Source organism: Gadus macrocephalus, chromosome 20 (genome assembly GCF_031168955.1).
Source record: "Gadus macrocephalus chromosome 20, ASM3116895v1".
In the NCBI taxonomy this organism is placed as follows: Eukaryota; Metazoa; Chordata; class Actinopteri; order Gadiformes; family Gadidae; genus Gadus; species Gadus macrocephalus.
The window spans coordinates 9,427,455-9,451,592 of NC_082401.1; the positions used below are offsets into that span (position 1 = coordinate 9,427,455).

Below are 24,138 nucleotides of genomic sequence, written 5' to 3' on the forward strand. Positions count from 1 at the left end.
ATAGAGCTCCATAAACTTAGTACATATATTTAGACTTCGATATTGATATTTATTGATGTGCCACGGCACAACTTATCAATTGCTCCAGACATCCCTGTTGTTATTAAATCAACACAACTTCAAGTAGGCTCAGTGATTTGTTGAAAGCTTTATTGTATATATTATTGAAAAATATGATGAATACAATGATTACATAGGACACAATAAGAAACAATTGCCATATCTTTCAAGTGATTTTTCTGCAAAGGGAGCAGTTATTGTTTATAGTGTGTAGTACAGTACTATAGTTCATTGTATGATATAGACCTTAGTATTTTAAAGGCTTAATGAAGGATCATCTAACTGTTTTCTGGACCTCACAAGCCAGAAGGAGACAGAGACAGCCCCTAGCATGGCGAAGATGAGCAGACTGAATGTAGCGTATAGTCCAGTCTCGGCATCGCCAGGGGAGAGCTCCATGCCCAAGAAGCTGACCGAGTAGTCCAGCGGAGGAGGTACGGTTGCTATGGGGAAGACGATAGTTAATGTTTTGTATTTAAATGAACACAAATTCAGTTACTCAACTGTCAATCATTGACATCATTGTTACACATTTGTATTAATAAATAATGTGTTAAGATATTATTATTATTACTGAGGAAGAGGCAATGATTTGTTTGGTTCAAACAGAAGACAATTTCCCTTTCTTTCAAACAAATAAAAATCGAATTATCAAACTAAATATGAGCCGACAACTTGTTTGTACACTTGTGATTTTGTGAGTACTAGTTTAGATAGTTGAATAAAAAGACGATGGTTGACTTTACCTTCGGGTCCTGGTTTTAAACATTCATGGGGCCCAGAGGCGGGGTCAGGGAAGCCATTACAGGAGATGATGGAGGAGTAGTAGGCAACAGAGCTTTTAGCCACACGAGAGAGGTTGGGGTCAGAGTGGTTGACATAGAACAGGCCAAATCTTTCCGAGAACCCTGTTGCCCACTCTAGATTGTCCATCAGTGACCATGCTGTGTAGCCCCGGATATCGATGCCATCAAGCAGGCGAGCTGTAACGAGAAAACCATTATTACGGAAAAGATTACACCTGGCAAAGGTGTCAGTTTGATTAGGTTTGCTTGGTTGTCTCATATAGGCTGTGCATTGAAGGGACACACCTTTCAGAAGCTGGTTGATGTACTTCTCATAGTAGTAGCTCCTGTGGCCGTCGTTCAGATCAACCTCTCCTCTTTCTGACATGCCATTCTCTGTGACTATGATGGGTGGATTACCATACTCTTCCATAATGAAGTTAAGGATCCTCCGGAATCCAAACGGGGATACCTTCAGCCACGATGAGCCTGAGTCCAGCCAGGCTCGGTCAGCAATGGTCCCAGCCCCCCTTGGGAACATTTTATTATTTAGTCTCTTACTCACCTAACGGCCATTTTGGTCCGAGATTTCATGGATGAGTCAATTATTGATGGAGAGACTCGTCTCAGATGACTGTTAATGTATTGAAAATGATATAGCTATAAGTGTAGTTACAACTCAAGCCAATAGAGGCTGCTAATTGGAAAACGTACACACTAGTATTGCTTGTTTGACTCCACCACACTATAAAACTTCCATGATAACCCTGAATTGAACAACCTTAACAGTTATCAAGTTCTTGATTAAACAGTCAAAAACACAGTAAATTAATGATCAACAATGAATGAGATGACATTTACAATCGACGTTATTACAATATAAGTTATACTACTAATGTGCTACTTTGTGTTGTGCTGATTTCATTTTCCTGCTGTGGTTATTACCCTGCTAGTGTGGGAAAATCCTTTGGCTTTACCTGTCTGCATCATAGTGCTGCAGGCCGCCATAGTCAACGGGAAACGCCAGGACAGTTGTGTAATGGTTAAAACCAAAGTAGTCATGGGTTCCCTTCGTCCTCTTGATCTCCTCAGGAGTGAACTCTGGTAATCTTAAAGAACACAACAAGTTAGGTGATTGATTTGGTATTATAGAAGACCAACACTTTGACTTTATTACATCTGTATACTACTTCCAAGAAAAGAAGTTCTCTACTTTCAGGTCTTACCTAGACTTGGAAAGGCCAGCGGCTAAGCTTCTGTCACGGATAATCGTCTTCATCACATCGCTGTAGTCACCATTGAATATAGGATGGGCGAACCAGCCGATGTAGAACTGCACCAAAAGGAAGTATAGCTAGGTATTGGTATAGTAAAGGATATCACTAAGAAACCTGATAGACTATGATGACAGAATAAATAAAAACACTCAACAGCAACAGGTTATTTTTAATGTATTTTCGACTTTATGTTTCAACACAGCTCTCCGTCCAACCAGGGGGGTCAGTACTGCTTTGAAGGCTGTCATGGTTGTTTCTGAGTGGCATCTGTAGTGTCTACCTGCACCACCCGTCTGGCAGCATCGATGTCCTCCTGCTTGTATGGGTTTCTAGGTTCGGACCAGTCAGAGTTGATGGTTATGGAGATGAGGCCTCCCTGCTGGGCACGATACTTGTCGTTGTAGAGGTGCCAGGCCTCAGCGTGGGCCTTGATCAGGTTGTGACCCACCAGGTAGGGCAAGGTGCCCGGTCGGAAGCTGATCCCTGTTTAGGATTTTCAAATCAGTTGATTTCCGTAAAATCAACCGCAAGAGCTTATCACGATGGAAACCGAAAAGGATCCCAATAAGTGATTTTAGAAAAAGAAAATAACGATTGGTAAAACATAGCACTTTAATGAATGTCCTTCATATACCTGGTGCAGCTGCTCCATACCCATGTCCCACCATTGCTATATTGTAGGGCTCATTGATGGTGATCCAAAATTTGACTTTGGGGCCAAGGCGGCTGAACATGATGTCTGCATAGTCCCTGAATCGGTCGATGATGGTTGGATTCTCCCAGCCCCCATCGTCCTGGAGAGCTTGTGGTAGATCCCAGTGGTACAAGGTTATCTAAATAAAACAAGACGGATAACCATTTTAGGGTTTTCAACAGAACCACTATGTACATGACGTAGAACCATAGGTTAACTTTACTTACATGTGGTTGAATGTTAGCAGCTAGCAATGCATCCACTAGTCTGTTGTAATAGTTGAGCCCGGCCTCGTTGATGTGTTTGTTGGTGCCGTCGGGGAGCACTCTGGTCCAGGAGATGGAGAAACGGTAGTGGGTCACCTTCAGTTCCCTCAGCATAGCCACATCTTCCTCTACCTTGTTGTAGCTGTCACAAGCTATGTCCCCCGTGTCGTCGTTGAACACTCGGAGCGGGGTGTGGGCGAACTTGTCCCATATGCTGAGGCCTTTCCCGTCAGCTCTCCAACCTCCCTCAATCTGGCAGGAGGGAAGGAGAACGTAACTAACTCTTTAGTACGCTCATTATTTGCTGATTTAGAAATACAATTTTGGAAGGGATGAAACGGTTTCAGAATTTTGTAGTCAAAGTCACTGCAGTCAAACATCAGCACACACCATTTAACTAAAATATACTATAGGTATAGAGTGAATTTATTTATTTAAGCCTCCATGAAGATGTACGACATTGTATCCGTTCACCTGGTATGATGCTGTTGCTGTACTCCAGATGAAATCTTTGGGGAAATGTCCATAAAGGGTTTTCTCATCATCTGGTAGTGGGAAGCCGTTGTCCTTTATGATTTGAAAGTAGTAATGAGCTGAGAGTTTTGGTGTCCTTGGTCGGTTTGGTTTCATGAAGTCCACGTGATGGATTCCAAATCCTACTTTGTACCCATTGAGCCACTCGAAGGAATCCATTAGAGATGTTATGTATCCTCTGACCTTCACACCGTCCAAATTATGTGCTGTTGAAAAGCATCATATTGGCCAGACATATATTAAGCTGTTTTTCAACAATTATTTGTAACATTTCTTCAGATTATAAAATGGTATAAAAAATTATATAAAATTACCTTTCAGAACCTCATCAATGTATGTTTTGTAGTAGAATACCCTGCCTGTATCATCAACGGTGGACTTGGTGTCAGTAGCTACTCCATTGTCTGTAATGTAAATCTCTGGGTCTCCATACTCCTCCTTGATCCAAATAAGGAGTCTTCTGAGTCCCCATGCAACAGCTCTCTGTTTACTGATCGCAGTGCTTGGGGAATCACTGTCCTCTTCCTCAACTATATCTCGATCAAATTCATAGGACGGAGGACTGAGCTTAGGTGTGACATGGCGCACTATCTTGGTAGTGTGGTGGTTTATACTGAAGACATCTGCAGTTCCCCTGATGTATGCCTTGTCTTCCTCAGTAAACGAAGGAAGTCTGGACGCTGAAAGACCTTGAATTTCACTCTTGTTTCCAACTTGCCATTTCATTGCATCAGGGTAATCCCCGTTTTTGAAAATAGGGTGTGCAAACCAGCCAAGTTGGAACTGGAGAGCACGATCTGCAGCCATTACTTCCCGTGGGACCAAGACATCTTTAGGTTCAATCCAATCAGCATTGAGGGCTATAGATACCAGACCACCCTGGGATTTTCGATACTTGTCATCATAGGTGTGATAGGCTTTAGCATGTGCTTTAAGAAGGTTGTGAGCCACTCTGTATGGTGCATCCCCTGGATTTTTAACATTTGGTGGGACCTGCCCAAGTCCGTATCCTGACCATGCAATTGTATGAGGCTGGTTGAAGGTCATCCAGAACTTCACTCTGTCTCCAAATGTGGCAAAGCAGAAGTCACAGAATTCATTGTAGGTTTCAATCATACTCGCATTGTCCCAACCATTTATGTTCTGCAAAGCTTGGGGGAGGTCCCAGTGGAAGATTGTTACCATAGGTGTGATGTTGTGTTCTACAAGGCCATTGATGATTCTGTTGTAGTAGTCTACACCCTTCTGGTTCAGGGAGGCACGGTGTCCATTTGGGAAAATCCTGGACCAGGATAGAGAGAACCTGTAGGACTTCACTTTAAGAGCTCTGAGCATGTAAATGTCTTCTTCCAGTCTGTGATAGCTGTCACAGGCTACATTTCCATTAGCATTATCCGGAATATTGCCTGGTTTCTGGGAGAATGTGTCCCAAACACTGGGCCCCTTCCCATCAGCATTCCAGCCACCTTCAACCTGATAGGCGGAGGATCCTACTCCCCAGTGGAATCCTTTGGAGAAGGTTCCATAGTGGTAGAGTTTGCGCTGGAATATCGTTTGGCTTGAGAAATTCCTCCATACAACGCTTGCTTCAGATGGGACTTTAGATGCGGGCAGAGAAGGTAACTTATGGCTGTCGTATTTTTTCAAGGCATGTGTCTTAAAGCGTTGTCTTGCTGGACCGAAGCCATTGTCCTCAATAAGTTTGGAGTAAAAATAGGCAGACTGCTTTGGTGTCCTGGGTCTGTCTGGCAGGTCAAAGTTGACATGATGCAGTCCAAAACATTCACTGTAGCCTTGTGGTCCCTCAAAGCCATCCATGAGAGACTGAACGGTAAAACGCTGTACATTCACCCTATCAATATGGATAGCTGTATGAAAAAAAAATTATTAGCTAGTGTTATAATAACATCGTTCTAGAATCCCAATTTGTATTCAGCAACATACCTTTCAATGTCTCATTGACATAACTCTGAATATAATTTATTCGACTGGTGTCACTGAGTGTGTCCCCACTGTACTCAGTAGGCATTCCATTTCCAGTAATGTAGATAGGCAACTTGCTGACATCTAGGTACTCAGCTGAGATGAAGTTTAACAGTCTTCTAAGGCCCATTGGTGCAGAATAGATCCAGTCAGATGCTGTAGAGGACCATGAGGGATCTACATGGGCCTGAAAGTCCCCAACCCCATTTGGGCCACACGTGCAGCCACCAACACTGTTGTTGATTAAACGGGAGGTATAATGGTTCAAGCCAAAGAAGTCGGCTGTACCATTGATCCTCCAACTCTCATCTGCAGTGAAGACTGGGAGTCTGGCAGGTTCAGAGAGGGGGCATGCTTTTCTCTTCTGTTCAATCTGAGCTTTGAGTAATGCAGGGTAATCCCCATCTACAAATATGGGGTGGGCAAACCAGCCTAGCATAAACTGCAGGTAGCGTTCTGCAGCTGCTACGTCTTCAGGTCTGGAGGGATCCAAAGGCTCTGCCCAGTCAGAGTTCAGGGCGATGCCCACCTTTCCACCCTGTGCCTTCCTGTGTTTATCGTTGTAGACATGCCAAGCCTCAGCATGAGACTTCAGCATGTTGTGGGTGGCCTACAAACACATACAGCGGTTATAGAACAGCACAAGATTCTGAAAACATTGTTTTAAATGTGATAACTATTCCTACCTGGTAGGAGGCAACCACGTAGTCCTTAATCCCAGGGGGATGCTCACCGGTTCCATACCCAGCATGGCTCACCACCCAGGGGCTACTGAACGTGTTCCAGACCTTCACTCTGTCTCCAAACCTGGAGAAGCAGAAGTCTGCATATTCCCTGAAGGCTTCCACAATGGAAGGGTTGGTCCATCCACCCAAGTCCTGGAGGGCCTGTGGCAGGTCCCCGGGGTGTAGGGTGACAACAGGCCGTATGCCAGACTCAATCAGAGCATTGATCAGCTTGTCGTAGTAAAGAGCTCCTTTCTCAGAATGGCTCCCCTGGTGGCCATGAGGGAACAGACGGGCCCAGGAGATGGAAAACTGGTAGGTGTTGACATGTAAACCGCGAAGGAGGTAGAGATCATAGTCAATCTTATGGTAGCTGTCACAAGCCAGATCTGCCGTCTGATTTTCAAACACTTTGTTTTCATGTCCGAAGCGATCCCAAATGGTCTCTCCTTTCCCTTCTTCTGACCAGCCCCCTTCTACCTTGAAGGAATCGCTGGACGTGGCCCATTGAAAGCCATCAGGGAAAGTTTCATTCCAGAGAAGATCTCGGTTTGATGTGATCTGGTCATCAAACTTATCCCACACATTCTGATAACTGGTTGCTATTCCTGGGTGGTATAGCACTCTACTACAAAGAAAAATGATGAATTTGACTTAGATTATAAGTTTTGCAAATACTTTGACATGCATTGGGTTCTACATTTCAACACTGTTACAAGTTACCTTTTCTGTATGTCATCCGTTTCAAGTATTCTGACCATCTCCTCCATGTCAAATCCCATGATAATCAGGTCATTTTGTTTCAGAACTTTAATACATTCAAAAGTTATTAAATGAGATGGGCTTTACATATTAAAAGAGTGCATTGTTAAATTATATATTATAACCAGATTAACCCCACATAGAAAGACTTCATGTTAAGCAATAATAACGTTTTTTTTAATTGTTTTTCATACAATCTAATGATTAAGAAGGCAGTTTTTTTTTTATATTTATTTAAAAAAGAAACTCACCCACTACACAAGCATAACATTTTAATGTTTACCTTTTAATAGGCGGCCAAGGGGCTGTAGTTTATCTGAAGAACATTCCAGAACAGTCATGTTGTTTATCAGTAAAGGTGTCCTCCCAATGGAATGCTTTGAAATGGAATAGTAATCAATCAAATTGAGAATAGAGGACCCTCTTGAAAAAAAAAGAAATGTTTTTTCCACACTAGCAAGAGTAGAAATGTAAAAATGCTACCTGTATTGTGCTCAACTCCTTGTAAAGGTTTGTTTGAGAGGTACAGTCATATTCAAAGTGTAGTGACAAGAAATCTGTCTGTTTGGAAATTTGACAAAAAGTTAATTATATTATTTATCATAATCCAAATAATAAATATGTTTATAAATTAGCCGTGCTATACAAGCTACATTTTACCCTTGTAGGCATACTGAATTCAGAGATTATGTATGCAGCACTCGTTCCAAATCCAACTGATAAACGTCTCACTGTGAAGAGATAAAATACCAAGATCCTCATCACAATACAATAAAAAATAAACACTCTGTCTTTGCCTGATTAAGTGTTTGTATTTTGCTGTTTTCTCCTTGTGATCCTTGAGATGTAATGTACATTTAATTTAAGCAAATCAGAAACTTACAACTTATAATTAAAAAATTGCCCAGATTTAGCAATGATCCCATTCTTAGTTTAATTGTATTAAGCAGATTTTTGCGATAACAAACCCAGATGATGAAGCTGATTCACATGTATCTATCAATATCAAACATTATTGTCACTAGCCATATTTTCTTAACTGAATTCAATTAATTTTGATATCAAATAATATGAAGAATATGTGCAACATTTCATAAAAAGAAGCCACAAGATACCACAATGTTTACTATAATAAACCACCCCTCTACTGTGTCCCACTTATTATTCAACAATCCAATTTGAACAATGAATGATTTGGATTCCCTGAGGCAAGAATATGATTTCCTACGCACACAAAAAAACATTATTCTCTTACCTTTCCCAGGAAACAATTCATGGTAACGGTTGTAGGCACTGGCGTGAGCATGGAGTGCATTCTGGAGTTCGGCACTCTTCAGCTCATCCAGGCGATTCAGTGTCACCCAGGACTGCACTAGATCGCCAAACTCCAGGAAGGCAAACTCTGCATACTGTTGAAACACCTGCCCCAGCTCAGGGCTCTCCCAGCCCCCGTACCTCCTCCTCAGCTCTTCTGGTACAGTAGAACCATGAAGGATAACCAGAGGTTGGAGACCTACCTCCACCAGCTGGTTCAACAAGGCCTTGTAGCATCTCACTACAGCTGGCTGGGGCTGGCTTGGGAGTCCTGTGGGCAGGAGCTGAGCCCAGGACAGGGGCACCTTGAAGTGGGTTACCCCCTTACCTTGGAGGTACTCAAAGTAGCCTCTGGATCCGTCTGGTGGAGACGCTGTAGTGCAGTCGAAGGCACTGTTCACCCCATCTTTTCTTGATTGCTGGTTTATTAAAGGACCAGCCAGTAGCCTGACATCCTCCAGCACATTTTGCTCTAGCACATGTGTCTGGTAGCCATTGAGAAACAGTGACAGAACCCACAGGTACATGGAAACAACCCAGAGCATGTACCTCATCCTGGCTATATGACAGTCATTCTGATGCGACTCTCCTGCAACAAAGTTATTAAGGGGAACAGTATAGCAAACAAAGTCATGGTGCTAAGGTGTCTCTCTATTTATTGGTGTATAGAAGTTATCATATCAGATAGACCCTGGACTTGCGTGTCAACTGATAATCTTCAATCTCTTCAAAGAACATGCAACTTTATGAACTCTTATCTCGAGAGACCATTGAGGCAGCATTGACAGTGGTGACTGTTTTAAAATAAAGTCATTACAATTAAATGCCTCTGATGTGCTGTTTTAAATGGATGAACAATTAGCAGGTAAACTAGAATCAAGAATAAAATCTCTACAAATAACATCGGCCATCTCATTTGGTTTAGCAATACAGTTTAACAAATAGTTTGATATTCAAACAATCTTTCAGATTAATTTAGGAATATTTCTATATTGTATCCATCATCGTGCTTGTGTTTGAATAATATATTCTATACTACACATAACAATAAGCTCTAAGTATGGAACAGCACAGTAAGACACTTTTTTATGACATTGAACATCAGATCACATTTATATTTCAATGTATATTTAAACAAAAAGGGAATCTGGGATATTATTTATTATTATTATTATTATTATTAACATTGTCGCAAGTTCTAAGTAATACTAAACCGAACATTAAGCATTGCATCACCTCAAGACTTTAACCACTATCAACAAGGCCATCACTTATACACTTTCACCGGGTGTTGTTGACACCCGGTGAAATGGTTATGAAACTCAGGGAATTTTGGTGTGGGAGAGTTCAGGATGTACAAGCACCTGTATAAAAGATTAGCCGTGCACAGATTGGCTGTTTTACGTGAGTGAGAGCAGGTCAGCATGTCCTCTCACTGGAAGGCTCTCTTTCTTTACCTCCTGTGTGTCGGTGGTCATATGTGTCAAAAGAACAATGGGCCACAGACAGCCATGCTTCTGGCTGGTCCCCTGACCAAGCAAGATAAATGGCATGATCTACTACAGGGATCAATGGGGACCGACTGTACTCAATCCATACCAGCAGGATCCAGAGGCTACTTTGAGTACCTCCAAGGTAAGGGGGTAACCCACTTCAAGGTGCCCCTGTCCTGGGCTCAGCTCCTGCCCACAGGACTCCCAAGCCAGCCCCAGCCAGCTGTAGTGAGATGCTACAAGGCCTTGTTGAACCAGCTGGTGGAGGTAGGTCTCCAACCTCTGGTTATCCTTCATGGTTCTACTGTACCAGAAGAGCTGAGGAGGAGGTACGGGGGCTGGGAGAGCCCTGAGCTGGGGCAGGTGTTTCAACAGTATGCAGAGTTTGCCTTCCTGGAGTTTGGCGATCTAGTGCAGTCCTGGGTGACACTGAATCGCCTGGATGAGCTGAAGAGTGCCGAACTCTTCCAGAATGCACTCCATGCTCACGCCAGTGTCCAGCAACGTTATCATCAGCTGTTTCCTGGTAAGGGTATAAGATTCATATGAGATTTACATATTCAATTTTCTCCTAATAATGTTTATTTTTGTTTAAAACTAGACAAAAAGAAACACGTTCAACTTACATTTGATGAATAATGCCTTATTATTTAACATCCAGAAGCCACTGCATGTTTTAAGACAAACACTAAAACCATGAATAGATTATTTTGTCAAAAATAGAAAACTAGTTATGTATTTAACACCTGAAACTAAGTTTATATCATGCGGTAGTAACATTATCTGACACAATATTGTTGCTTGGCTTTGGTGATGGTTGGAAGGAGAAACATTTATGCAACATATATTTACTGCTATAATAACCATCAATAAGAAAAGTGCTACTTTTTTTTCAGAAATCACTAGATTTCCTGGCAATTGGAATCCAATATGAATGTACCACCAGTAAAAACTTTGCAAAGGAGCTGCAACTACTAAAAGTAATTCTGTATTTTATATTACATAAATTACACACTAACAAATATCTCTCACTTAAAGAATTGAACATGATGATTCATGGATGTCATTTACAAACTCAACAGAATATCAGTGGACTACAACCAGTGCTCTTTTATAAGGTGGACATCGTTAACTATAGACCTGATGAGTGGTTGTTCCTCACAAAGGTCATAGAAGGTGAAGAATCTTTATTACAACAATCAACCTTTTATCTGTCATTATATTACTTGTGCACCCTTGATAATCGGAGGCATCTAGGCGCTATCTTTTGACTACGATACTGATTAATTATTATAGACTTTTCTAACGCTAAGCCTGTCGTTATTGCAGCTCTTAGAAGTAATGATCTCCACGTTCTTGGTTTGGATGTGGTCGACCTATTTCAAATATTGAAATCCTATGAGTTAACATCTACAAGGTAAAAGCCTGCAAACAGAAATTGGTTCATGGAATAATAAGTAAAATATTCAGTGCTGTTTTAATATTTCCTTTCTTATTAATATAATTGTACCATCCTAACACTGTCTTCTCTTTGTTAGCCTCTCAAGTGCAAAAATTTATTTGACAAATGATGATGGTAAAATCCTACCAAAAACATCCCCAAAATCTTCAACCTACCACACAGTTTGGTCTACACTATCATTGATGAATTCATTTGAACAGAACACCTTCCTTAATGAATCTTTCCCTGATGGCTTCCAACGGGCATCCTCCAGCGAGTCCTTCAAGGTAGAAGAGGGCTGGTCAGAAGAAGGGAAAGGAGAGACCATTTGGAATCGCTTTGGACATGATAACAAGGTCTACATGTCAACACCTACCAGTTTTCCATCTCCTGGGCCCGTCTGTTTCCTCATGGCCACCAGGGGAGCCAATTTGAGAAAGGAGCTCTTTACTACGACAAGCTGATCAATGCTCTAATTGAATCTGGCATACGGCCTGTTGTCACCCTACACCCTGGGGACCTGCCACAGGCCCTCCAGGACTTGGGTGGATGGACCAACGCTTCCATTGTGGAAGCCTTAAGGGAATATACAGACTTCTACTTCTCCAGGTTTGGAGACAGAGGTCTGGAACACGTTCAGTGTGGCACTTTCAGCATGGCTCACCTCCCAGGGTGGTGAGCCATGCTGGGTATGGAACCGGTGAGCACCCCCCTGGGATTAAGGACTACGTGGTTGCCTCCTACAAGGTAATATTGGTCATCACATTTAGAACAATTTTTTTATAAATCTTGTGCTTGTAGGCCACCCACAACATGCTAAAGTCCCATGCTGAGGCTTGGCATGTCTACAACGATAAACACAGGAAGGCACAGGGTGGAAAGGTGTGCATCGCCCTGAATTCTGACTGGGCAGAGCCCCTGGATCCCTCCAGACCTGAAGACGTAGCAGCTGCAGAACGCTACCTGCAATTTATGCTAGTCTGGTTTGCCCACCCCATATTTGTAGATGGGGATTACCCCGCGCTGCTCAAAGCTCAGATTGAACAAAAGTGAAAAGCTTGCCCCCTCTCTGAACCTGCCAGACTCCCTGTCTTCACTGGAGAGGAAAGACGGAGGATCCATGGTGCAGCCGACTTCTTTGGCTTGAACCACTATACCTCCCGTTTAGTCAGCAACAGTGTTGGTGGCTGCACGGCCAGCCCTCGGGGGGTTGGGGACTTTCAGGCCCATGTAGACCTTTCATGGTCCTCTACAGCATCTGACTCGATCTACACTGCACCATGGGGCCTTAGAAGACTGTTACATTTCATCTCAGCTGAGTACCTAGATGTCAGCAAGGTGCCCATCTACATTGCTGGAAATAGAATGCCTACTGAGTACAGTGGGGACACACTCAGTGACGCCAGTCGACAGCGGCGGATTTAGGCACGGGCAAACCAGGCAGCCGCCCGGGGTGCCATATTTGTGGGGGGCACCAAATTACATGGGAGGCGCCACGAGCAGTAAAAAATAAGAACACGCCGTGAAGCGGTTTTCAATGAAGTACATAACATTGTGTGGGGAATTGGTATATTGGCCTGCTTGTTGGGAAGGTGCCGTGCACAGACGGAATGAAACCCCCACTGAAGTCCGTAGGGTCACCCCCCCCAGCAGCAGCGATGACAATGGAGACAGAGCTTGTGACAGTTACAACAAGATCGACAAGGACATCGAGGTCCTGAAGAAGTTGAAGGTGACCCACTATTGTTTCTCCATTTCCTGGACCAGAGTGCTCACAAAAGGACTCCCCAACACATCAACGAGGCCGGACTAAACTACCACAGTGGATTACTCTATGCCTTGGAAGCTGCTCATATCAGGCCTCAGGTAGGTTTGTTAATTCTCATTTGATATTCTCATTTGATTTGATGTATTTTTTATTTGATGTAGGTAAGATTTAAGAGCTACAATTTGAATGTTATTTGTTAGAAATGTCATAGCAATCTGTCTGCTATTAGTGAGTGAAATGCTGTATTAGTGAGTGAAAGTCAATCTGTTGTGGTTGACTGGGCCTTCCTCTGTATGAAACATATTTGATTAGAGACCCATAGACATGGATACATTGGCCTTTAGATTATACCTCAACATCGCTGCCATATTTGAGGGGCAAAGACTGGCCTATAAGCAAATAAGCAGCAGTGCAGCAGTAGTATCCATGTATATATGTCTATATTTACCGACGACGGTTAACTCTTTCTACTTCCCTTCTCTTCTGTATACACTCCAGGTCACCCTTTACCACTGGGAACTACCACTGAACCTCCAGAATGTTGGTGACTGGGAGAATGAAACCATCGTGGAGAGATTCAGGGATTACGCTGACGTGATTTTCCACAGACTGGGTGACAGAGTGAAGTTCTGGATCACCCTCAACGAGCCTTACATTGTGACAAATCTTGGCTACGGATACGGTAACTTTGCCCCAGGTAAAACATACTCTTCAGTACATAAATTCCAAAAACCGCCATTAAAGAAGCGGTAGTTTATATTTAAGAGCTATCATTTTTATGTAATTTGTTAGAAAATGCCTAGCCATCCGTCAGCTATTAGTGAGTGAAATGTGCTTTGAGAATATACACGTGCCGAGCTGACTACGCCCACCTCCGTAGGAATCAATATAGCTTTCAGACCGTTCCTGGCTGAATTTCTAAACCAATCAGCATATTTTCCGTGATTGGTTCTTAGGAATCCATATTGCCTGTGAAATGCAACATTTCACTGGTGGAGGGGGCACTTATTCTGCTCTCTCTCTTTACAACTCTCTGCACCTATAAACCAAAGGATGTCATTCTTCTTACAACGTTTCTTCATTCATATGTTCTGTTTACGCCATTGTTAGACACTCAGCTGTTCTATAGGACATATAACAAGAGCATAGCACATGCTTGACTCGATTCAGACAATAGCAAAATGTTCCATGTTATAAAGTAGAAAAGCCATCCATTGTATCTACCGTACATGTATAAGCTATATACACACCATTCACCACTCGTGGTAGGATTCGTCGGTAAGCAGTACATTGCTGGTCAACACCTGATCAAGGCCCACGCTGAGGCCTGGCACCTCTACATTGACAAGTACCGCGCAAGGCAGGGAGGCCTCAAATACACAAATATACAAATCACTATTCACTCATTAATCCAGGGACTTTGGGAAGGTGGCCTTTGGGAGTATATGGTTGGGGCCATCTGGCTCAATGGTGCTACAGGTAGACGCGATTGGGGTTCGTACTCAGAACCTTTTAAACTGGGGGTCAAAGACCCTAAAAGCCTGCTAGGCTATCCTGTCTGTTAAATATGATCCGTCATTATGAGAAATAAAATGATATTCAAGGGTTTGGTAAGAGATGTAGTGTTTGATGGGTTGATCATTACATGAGAGGAGGTAATTTACATAACGTGCACCAAAAATTCACAGATAATCTAAGAATTCATATGAAATAGGCCTTTTGGTGCATTATGCTTTTTGATTAGTAAGTAAGTTATTCATGGCCACTTCTCAGTACTGTTCAGTGCCATTTGTAACTGAAATGTTTTCGGGCCGTAGTTCTCCATGGGCTGGTTTGCCCACCCAATTTTCAATGGAGATTACAAGGATGTGATGAAAACTATTATCCGAGATAGAAGCCTTGCAGCTGGTTTACCACACTCAAGGTAAATAAATGTTATGATTCGTTACCTGATAAATTACTATCAACAAGATTAGATTAGGTTTTATTGTATCATCTGTTTTTCAGTTTCAAAGCTGGGTCCAGGCAATAATTATGTAATCAAAAAAACATCCAAGCACTTTAAGACACATATAAGCTCGAATCACGTTGGTATGTATGACAAATAAAATAAAAATGTTTCTAAAATGCTTCCTGAATTCACCCAAGAAGAGATTGAGAGAGTCAAAGGCACTCATGACTACTTAGGTTTCAACTACTACACCACTGTCCTGGGGTATCCCAAAGAATTTGGAGACCAACAGGATTATGATGGTGACAGGTGAGATGATTCAAAATGATGAAACGCTGTTTTAGATCCAAATTGCTATTGTGCTGTAAAACTAGCCTGATTCATTATACTCCATTCCTCCCAATGTCTGTTTCTCATCGCAGAAGTGAGTTAGTGAGTGAATTATTATAATCCAACACAGAGCAATTTCATTCTTAAATCATAATCAACGCATAATACTAATCTGATGCAGTTATTATGCTACTATAACTCATCATCTGATACATAACAATCCCATACTCATCCAATATTACACTGACACACTCATCCAATCCTCAACCGATCTAACCGTGCAGAGGTGCCGGGAGAATCCATGATCGGAGCTGGATCGAGTCGGGCTCCTCCTGGCTGAAGATCACCCCCTTTGGCTTCAGAAGGATTCTGAACCTCATCAAGGAGGAGTACGGAAACCCTCCGGTCTACGTGATGGAGAACGGGAGCGAGGCGCAGTGGACCTCATCAATGTCCACAGGTCTCACTACTACGAGACCTACTTCAACCAGGCCATGAAAGGTACAGCTCACAGGAGAACATTATTAGAAAATAATCTGGATTACATTTTTTTTTTAATTAAGAAAATAATTTAGATTATATTGAAAGGATTGGTTTAATGTTACAATAAAGTGTAGCATAAAAATGGTTGATAAAGTTCCATGGAAATATTTGATGTAGGCTATTCATTCCACCAATCTAATTTGTGATTATCTAGGCCCTTTTATGCGCTCTACCTATGTTGTGGAATTGTTGAAATTTAGAAATTGTTGTGGAATTTAGAAAGCACTTAGAATAGGTTATGGATTGATAAAATCGAACTCTTTGCACTTCCACTAACAAAAATAACTACTAACCTTTCTTTCTGAATTCCAACGGCTACACTGAATACTGTAAAGTTTATTGGTAACTTGTAAGTCGACTAGTGTAGAAATGTCTGCCAACGGACTCAATGTAAACGGTACCGGGCATACAGCCAAGGTGATGGATGCTCCCGTTGTCTCCCAGGTCGTGTTCTGGACGGTGTGGATGTGAGGGGCTACACCGTGTGGTCCCTGATGGATAACTTTGAGTGGGCCGCAGGCTATGCTGAGAGGTTCGGTCTGTTCTACGTGAACTGCAGCGACTACACGCTCGCTCGCATCCCCAAGGCTTCGGCTGCCCGCTACACCTCCATCATAACCTGTAACGGCTTCCCCGACCCAGCCCTCGGGCCTCACGAGTGCTTGAACCCTCAACCCGAAGGTACGCCTGTCAGAATTGCAGGAATGGAATGTAGGCCTACTTGAGAGTAACTTGCAATGTGGTTGAGTTTAAGAATAACCGTTCACGTAGAAAATTCCAGTCCCTCAGATGTCAGAAGCTATAATAAAACAGCATTAAATCATTACGATTTACAAAGACGAATACTATTTAAATTTATTTAACCATTGTGTTCTTCCTGACTCGGTTACCAAAGCCACAGTTGGTCCGTCCGTGACCACAGGCACACCTGCTCCTCCTCTGGCTGTGGTGGACAGAGGGGTCTTCCTAGGTCTGGAGCTCCTCTCTGGGGTGGCCGAGGTGGCTCTGTACATCATGTTCGCCCTTGCACTGGGCATCGTGGTGGCGCCCATCTTTGGAGCGTACCGACTCGTCAAGACCAAGCGACAGTTGAAGAGAAAGGCGGCGGTATCGCTCAATATGCAGAGGATGTGAAGCTAAGGTTTCAAGGTTATTGTTTGTTTTATTGTTTGTTGAGATGATTTGTACTTTATCCAGCCCAGACAAGGAGTTTGGGTCGCAGCCGAAGTAGCAGAAAGGATAGATTAGTAAAGAATGAAGTTAAAAATAAAAATGAGATCCCCTCAAACACAATCATCTGTTGTGATCCAAATTGGGTTGACAGTTTGATGAGAAAATACAACACCATTATAAATTTGTTGGATAATTTATGTTAAAAGATAAATATTCACGGTCTTTCAGTAAAATAAAAGTCTAAAATAGCCATTCAAATTTCAGTAGCTATAACCGCCATGATTACTGCAACATTTGAGAGATTTATGCCTCCATAATATATATTGAATATTTTAACTAATTAAATTGTATGTGTTAGTAAGAGCTCTGAATTATGAACTAAATTATATATAGAAACAGAGTACTCAACGAGGAGTGATGGAGTTTTGATGCTATGAAAAGTCTGGTGATTTTTTTTTAGATCACGACCACTAGATGGCGAAACAACATAATGTTCCTGAGTTGTAGGCATAGAAATAGACTGAATGAAATGGGCATACCATGCAATTTATATTTTAGAAACATACAAATCATACAAGATAATTTTAGTGAATGTGATTCAATAAATGTATCATTTTCACATAAGTAAGTTGTAATAAGTAGGCAATTACAAAAAAAGATTTGGGTAAATGATGATGTGAATGATATAAGGCTTACATTTAAGAGCAGGTCAGGATGTTGATAACAGAAGCAACATTTCCGCTGTACAGCTGAAATTGCTTGCTCGAAGAAGGGTCATAATATTTACACTGAAACACACAGTGGTGTCAGTTGAACCAGCAGTCCCGATAGAGAAGAGATGTATTGTTATCTTTTTTATTATTTTCTAGAAGATCAGACCGGTTGTGTGCCCTTTGAAGCGGCTCGAGCACGCACACTGATTGATCCAAGCAAACATTGCTGGTCAGGTCTTGGCGGAGAGATACCATGATTAGAGCATCATTCGAACCCCCTACCGAGACCAATCCGTGTCCCCTGTAACCAACCAAGCACCAGGATGTGCGCGTTAGCACACAGCAAGGGGTCTGTTACACGTGGTCTCCGCTACCCGCCACCCACCATCCCTGACCAATAAGAACCCCTTTTCAGAAGCCCTATATCCAGACCAAATCAATATAGACACATGCATATGGCACCTACCTGGGTAAACATTTTAGACACATGTAGCACATTTAGTGGATTATTGTGATTTATCTTTATTTATTTAGTTATAGGTTGTCATTTTTGTACTACCTATTTTGGTAAGAAAAAGTAAAAAATTATGTAATGAGCTATGAAACTTGTTTGAAGTCGCTTCAGTCACATAGTTCAGTGATTAATTCACTAAATTCAGACATTCCTGAATTGTAATCAGCATAGATCCCATCCTCTGGACCTTGTTGTGCAAACCAAACATGGTGTGCATTAAGCAGTCCTGTGTGTGTGTGTGTGTGTGTGTGTGTGTGTGTGTGTGTGTGTGTGTGTGTGTGTGTGTGTGTGTGTGTGTGTGTGTGTGTGTGTGTGTGTGTGTGTTTGTGTTGGACAGTGAGAGAAAAGAGAGGGTGAGAAAGCAAGCATGAGTCTCACTGATGGGCCTTGTAAAAGTTAATGCTCAGAAAACACGTTGACAGACTAGGAGTTCCAGATCACAGGTTGCCATGGGTGACAGACAAAACAACAACCAACAAACCTTTATTAGCTTGATTCTTTTCAGATGTACATTTTTACAAAGATGCTTACTAGCTAATAGCTACTCTGTGTTATTGTATTATTTTCACCATTAGTCTCAAGTCGTTAGTTTCAAACATTAATGTCAGCGACATTGGTGTGCAAATATGTAATATAATAAGCAATTGTTTTTATTTGTAAGTATAAAAACAGCTGATTATGTTTCATCTGAATTGAAAAACATGAAGTGATCACATTTATTGATCACTTCATGTAAGATTATTTTTTGTCATCGATCAGAAGAATCACTTTTATGAATAATTAACAAAACAATGACGCAAACAATATTTGTTGACGTCATTGTTCCTGATTGGCAAAAATGACAACCAGTCATTCCTGGTGACAACCAGTCAACCTTCGTTATAATAACGTTTCATGAAACAGAACATCTCTCTTTGTTCATTTCTAGAAACCTAATGGTGTGTAGAGAGAGAAACAGCCTGTGTCGGCCCGGTCCAGACCTGAGCAGGGGCACACTGTGTTTCTGCAGCCTTCAGAGAGTCGTGTTATTGCAGAGGGTGAGTCTGGGCCCCGGCCGGAACATTCTTACAGTATCACATTGCCATTATTTGGGAGAAAATATTCACGTTCCTTTTTGGGAGTCTCCCCTCTCCCCAAAATATCTCTTCCAGCAGCGGTCGTTAAAAACAGTGTGTTCCTGCTCTCCCGTTTCAACCTAACAGACCCCAGCCTTTTTCCAGGAATAAAGAGCAAACAAGACACTCGAAAGCAAAATAACGAAATAACCCTATTCCCAAAGACTAATTTACTTTGTCCTCCTAAAAGAGCAATTTCCGTCCCATTCCAATATGTGAAACGCCTGTGTGTCTATCTCAGACGACGGCTGAGAAAAAGTTTTATCGAAAACGCAGAGATAAAAATAAACTGCTTGTTTTTTGTTTGTTTTTTCCCCCACATTAAACCGCAGAAAGAGACCAGCCGAGATTAAATGTTCCTCTTCTGCCAGATGCTCATAAATGTTAAAGGGCAACCAGGGACGAGAGGCTCCCGGTTTACCAGCATGCAGCTCCACCATTACTACGCTGCTATCCCGGCAATCATTACACCTCACCGCCATTTGACTTATGAACCAAATTAGGTTGATTCAAATTACACGCCGACGCCTTGCCGAGTTGAGGAGGGGGGTGCTTCTGTGTGTGGTTAAGCGGCTCCCTGTTGTATTTCAGTAGGTCTGATCAGGAAGACGAGTCAAAGTGTTCTGGTGGACTATTTTGATGCTGAAGGAACAAAACAACACATAGCCTACTATTATAATGCTATAATCAGTATTATAAGTATTACAATTATAATGCATTCTAATAGTTATCAGCTTTCTACTGTATATCATATAAATGTGTGTGTGTGTGTGTGCGTGCGTGTGCGTGTGCGTGTGCGCGTGTGTGTGTGTGTGTGTTTGTATGTGTGTGTGTGTGTAGTGTATGTGTATTTATGCATGCCCACCTGCTTCTGTGTGTCTTGTGTGTCACGCCAACTTGATAAACAGTTGTGACTGACGCGCCATACAATAGGCCCTGTGGACAGATGACAATGTCAATTACATTTTTGATTCGAAATGAACATTTATTTCCACACCAAAGTGAGGTATGAGGGGATCGGGGTGTTAGTATGTTTGAAATCGCCACATGTTTCTTTTACGATCATTCTCACAAATATTGCCTTTGACAGAATCCATTCCCTTGTATTGAGCTTGCGTTCTGCCGTATCACATAACTGTTGAATCTTTTTCCACCGCGGCTGCCACTTTACCGGTCCCCACTCGGAATGAAAACGGAGTGGAAAGTGGAGCAGGAAATTGAAAAGAGGGGTCCTGTTGTGTTGTGGGGTCTTCTGTGCCCACTGCCATTTCCTGTGAACATGCCAGTCACATCCACTCACCAGATGCACACATTTCTATAATACACTGAGGACAGAAAACTCTGTTCAGATGATAAGCTAACTTTAATCTACACACTCTAGCTCCGTGCCTAGAATTATTTTCTAACTTAGTTCCTTGGCCTCAATGCTACGCTAACTCATTCAACAGACTCAATGCTACGCTACCTCATTCAACAGACTCAAAGCTACGCTACCTTATTCAACAGACTCAATGCTACGCTAACTCATTCAACAAACTCAATGCTATGCTACCTCATTCAACAGACTCAATGCTACGCTACCTTATTCAACAGACTCAATGCTACGCTAACTCATTCAACAAACTCAATGCTATGCTACCTCATTCAACAGACTCAATGCTACACTAACTCATTCAACAGACTCAATGCTATGCTACCTCATTCAACAGACTGAATGCTACGCTACCTCATTCAACAGACTCAATGCTATGCTAACTCATTCAACAGACTGAATGCTACGCTACCTCATTCAACAGACTCAATTCTATGCTAACTCATTCAACAGACTCAATGCTTTCACCTTCGGCCTCATGCTCTTACGCTGCCCAAACAATCCTCTCGCCAAAACACTGCGAAAGCAACAGAGATGAACAGGCAAACCTGTTATGGTCAAATCTTAACGGTGCAATCTGCACGTATTTAAGTGCAATCAAAATATCACTCCAGCTATGTACCCAGAGTTGGCAAACCCGTCTCAGCACTCAATGCTACGCACTCATAGTGGGGTGACGTAGTATAACCAGATTTAGAGCTATACAAATAGACTTGGATTGACTTAACTCTTAATGCTAACTCTGTTGTACAGACTCAATGCCCACGTGGTTTGGTTTCTGGGACAATGGCTCAGTTTGGGCTCAATTGTTCTTCGGCATGTGCCACATGCACCCCCATCGTAGTTTATTCCCTGGGTGGGCTGGGTGTGCCTGATAGCCCTGGGGAGATATAGGGCTCACCCAGCGTGGCTCACACCTGGCGCACAGCAGGCTACTGCTTAGTAGCTGATGGAAAATGAACTCAGTATTTTTGTGGTTATTGGATATGACATGTTGCGATGGTAGGCTATAGTCGGGTAGGAAATGTCATTGTTTTGTTTTGTAAATGTTGATTTAATTAATTGGTGCAGGTAATGGATCAGGGATGTTTGTCACGTCATTACAGTGACAGATCAGATCAGTCCTCTGATGGTTTGAGGTAACAAGGCGTCCACGTCAAATGTGACTGTGCAGGTAGACCTACGTTAAAAGGAAGGCAGATTGTGTAGATTCTTGTCATTTCACAACCCCAAACCAAACTTTTACATCTCATCCCTTTGCAAATTTCATGAATGAATACATCTCATGATCAAATCACGAAAAAATAAAAAAACAGCCTGTCACATCCATTTAAAAGGGGTGTTACACGTCACACCTACCGACGCAGATGGGGGGATTACATTTCACAGAACCATCAGATGATCGAAGTCACTCCGCCGCCCGTTTTAGCAGAGCGCTGTCTCGCTGCCGTCGTATCGCCTGGCAGCCCGCTGGGTTGTTTCTGAGTCCTAATCAGCCCTGGCTGTCTGCTGGGCCGCTGGTGACTGGTGTCCAGGAAACAATTAGCAGCAGGAGACGTCCTGTCGCTCCCCGCCAGCAGTCCTTCCCTGCTGGGCCGGTAGCCGCTGCCAGCTCCCGGGAGAAAGAGAGGGATCCAGGGAATTATCGACTCCAAAGCTTATACAGTCTATGGTTCAAGGAGCACCCCCCCCCCTCCCAATCCCTGCCACCAAACATGAAAATAGACCAATAGGACGTTTCGGTTAAATAGACCAATAGGACGCTTCTGTTTTTGCCTCGGAATTCTGTAATATATTTGAATGAGGGACATCAGCCCCCTATGCCAGAGGAGCACTTGTGCTGGAGAGGGCCCTGCAGTTTGCATGAGTCAATGGATGACTCACTCATACACACCTTTCGAAAATGCACATAGGCACGCGCGCTCCAGCAGTCACACACAGACATACACACACACACACTCAGACCCACACACACAGCAATCACTACTCACACACACACACACACACACACACACACACACACACACACACACACACACACACACACACACACACACACACACACACACACACACACACACACACACGCACGCACGCGTTCGCCGCCTACACTGTCAACTCTGACTCAGCCAGTCAACTGCAGCCGGTCTAGAATGTGCTGTCGGTAATTTGATCTGTACATGTTCACACAGTGCTTAACTTTGGTGCTTTAACTAATTTCGTATGACGGCTTAATTGCTCATCATGTAAGTGTTTAAAACAATGTGTGTGTGTGTGTGTGTGTGTGTGTGTGTGCTTAAGTGTGTGTGTGGGTGTGTGCGCGTGCATGTATGTGTGTGTTTGTGCATGCATGGTTGTCAGTGTGTGTACGCTGGTATGATTTTCTACTGTTTGAGTATGGCTAGGGTGCAGCTATACAGCAGAATGCGGATTCAAGCGAAGAAAATTGCTTAACCGCGCATCACTTACGTGTATACACATTTGTATCTGCAGAAGATAAAAACATGTTGAAACGAAAACATGTTATTACAATGATGACTATTATTATCCTATTGTTTCCTCGTGTCAAACGTCCGCAGACAAACCCCAACCTGTTCTCAACAGGACAAAAGCAGGGAGGTGATTACATGATCCATGTTGGCAACGTCACAGCTACTGCTCCCTTACAGAGAATCAATGGTTATTATTACCAGGGCTTTGCCCAGTTCATAGCACAATGATGAGGTGCTATTTATGTTCCATCTGTCTAAGGATGCTACTCTTGTTCCACTCTTGTGGATGTTTACCCATTTAGTCATGTGGCAGCAGACAGCTTTCCTCAAAGCTCTAGCAATGAATTCCTTAAAGAGAGGTAGGTCATTAAGCAGGAGGTTGGGGTTAAGGGGATCTTGTTCAGAGAATTACAGGGAGACTGTGAACATTAGGGTTGGGAACCCAGAACCTTTGGATGTTTTTCATGATTTGATCACGGCCAATGTGTCTTTCAACTTATTATAACAATTTGTCTCTTACAGTATGTGCTGCTGTGATGAACTGGTTTAATCATTCACTTGTAATCATTCATACTAAAGGTGGCTATATTTCCAGGAGGCAAACCAGTTGTTTCACCAATAAGGAAAGCTTGTCTACGTTTCCTTAGCATGTGCTCATACTTGCAATAGATTGTGAGGCTAAAGGTGATGTGTCACACACCAGAAGCGTGAGAGTTGGCAACCCTGCCCTAAAAATAGATTATATTTTCAAAAAGGTGTTTTCTTTTTTTGTTATGGATGCATCGCTGTCAGTGAATACTACGCCTAGAAGTCAACAAGGTGACAAACCTAGG

The 24,138-nt window shown here is 42.5% G+C and overlaps 4 protein-coding genes and 1 pseudogene across 8 annotated transcripts; 4 read left to right on the forward strand and 1 right to left on the reverse strand.

The window, feature by feature from the left end:
- Nucleotides 1–133: 133 nt before the first annotated feature.
- LOC132449100 (lactase/phlorizin hydrolase-like) lies at nt 134–9,037 on the reverse strand. Of its 3 annotated transcripts, none has more exons than XM_060040703.1 (17): nt 8,342–9,037; nt 7,747–7,817; nt 7,570–7,647; nt 7,370–7,463; nt 7,048–7,132; nt 6,286–6,949; nt 5,561–6,209; nt 3,931–5,484; nt 3,557–3,822; nt 3,044–3,334; nt 2,757–2,955; nt 2,403–2,605; nt 2,072–2,178; nt 1,823–1,954; nt 1,152–1,375; nt 807–1,043; nt 134–503 (listed from the first exon to the last, which is right to left on the reverse strand). In XM_060040703.1, the coding sequence occupies exons 1-17, from the start codon at nt 8,952–8,954 to the stop codon at nt 316–318; spliced, it is 5,655 nt and encodes a 1,884-aa protein (XP_059896686.1). In that variant the 5' UTR covers nt 8,955–9,037; the 3' UTR covers nt 134–315. The 3 variants fall into 3 exon arrangements, with proteins under 3 accessions (XP_059896686.1, XP_059896685.1, XP_059896687.1); XM_060040702.1 differs by having other exon boundaries at nt 6,286–6,952; XM_060040704.1 differs by lacking the exons at nt 134–503; nt 807–1,043 and having other exon boundaries at nt 1,358–1,479; nt 6,286–6,952.
- A 731-nt stretch (nt 9,038–9,768) lies between these two features.
- Nucleotides 9,769–11,748, forward strand: LOC132448667 (klotho-like). Of its 3 annotated transcripts, none has more exons than XM_060040139.1 (5): nt 9,769–10,419; nt 10,790–10,873; nt 10,976–11,069; nt 11,223–11,310; nt 11,609–11,740. In XM_060040139.1, exons 1-2 carry the CDS (start codon nt 9,825–9,827, stop codon nt 10,825–10,827), a joined length of 633 nt encoding a protein of 210 aa, XP_059896122.1. In that variant the 5' UTR covers nt 9,769–9,824; the 3' UTR covers nt 10,828–10,873; nt 10,976–11,069; nt 11,223–11,310; nt 11,609–11,740. The 3 variants fall into 3 exon arrangements, with proteins under 3 accessions (XP_059896122.1, XP_059896121.1, XP_059896123.1); XM_060040138.1 differs by lacking the exon at nt 11,609–11,740 and adding an exon at nt 11,432–11,568; XM_060040140.1 differs by lacking the exon at nt 11,223–11,310 and having other exon boundaries at nt 11,609–11,748.
- On the forward strand, nt 11,317–14,799 carry LOC132448902 (lactase/phlorizin hydrolase-like). The gene is given in 8 exon segments (XM_060040455.1): nt 11,317–11,682; nt 11,685–11,955; nt 11,957–11,993; nt 11,995–12,081; nt 13,102–13,200; nt 13,601–13,799; nt 14,372–14,550; nt 14,791–14,799. Coding segments are annotated over 8 exon segments (1,026 nt in total). The 5' UTR covers nt 11,317–11,537.
- LOC132448668 (lactase/phlorizin hydrolase-like) lies at nt 12,088–12,905 on the forward strand (annotated as a pseudogene).
- Nucleotides 14,494–17,351, forward strand: LOC132448666 (lactase/phlorizin hydrolase-like). The gene is given in 6 exon segments (XM_060040136.1): nt 14,494–15,026; nt 15,231–15,362; nt 15,668–15,807; nt 15,810–15,884; nt 16,371–16,607; nt 16,822–17,351. Coding segments are annotated over 6 exon segments (924 nt in total). The 5' UTR covers nt 14,494–14,925; the 3' UTR covers nt 17,061–17,351.
- The last annotated feature ends 6,787 nt before the right edge of the window (nt 17,352–24,138 follow it).

Bases quoted from the DNA above. Each gene is read 5' to 3' on its own strand.
- LOC132449100 (XM_060040702.1), bottom strand. From the start codon at position 8,954: ATGAGGTACATGCTCTGGGTTGTTTCCATGTACCTGTGGGTTCTGTCA. The intron at 2,179-2,402 runs GTAGACACTACA...CTTTTGGTGCAG, and splicing joins CTGCCAGACGGGTGGTGCAG to TTCTACATCGGCTGGTTCGC. The intron at 1,044-1,151 runs GTGTGTCCCTTC...TTCTCGTTACAG, and splicing joins CATCAACCAGCTTCTGAAAG to CTCGCCTGCTTGATGGCATC.
- LOC132448667 (XM_060040140.1), top strand. From the start codon at position 9,825: ATGTCCTCTCACTGGAAGGCTCTCTTTCTTTACCTCCTGTGTGTCGGT. The intron at 10,420-10,789 runs GTAAGGGTATAA...CTTTTTTTTCAG, and splicing joins TTATCATCAGCTGTTTCCTG to AAATCACTAGATTTCCTGGC.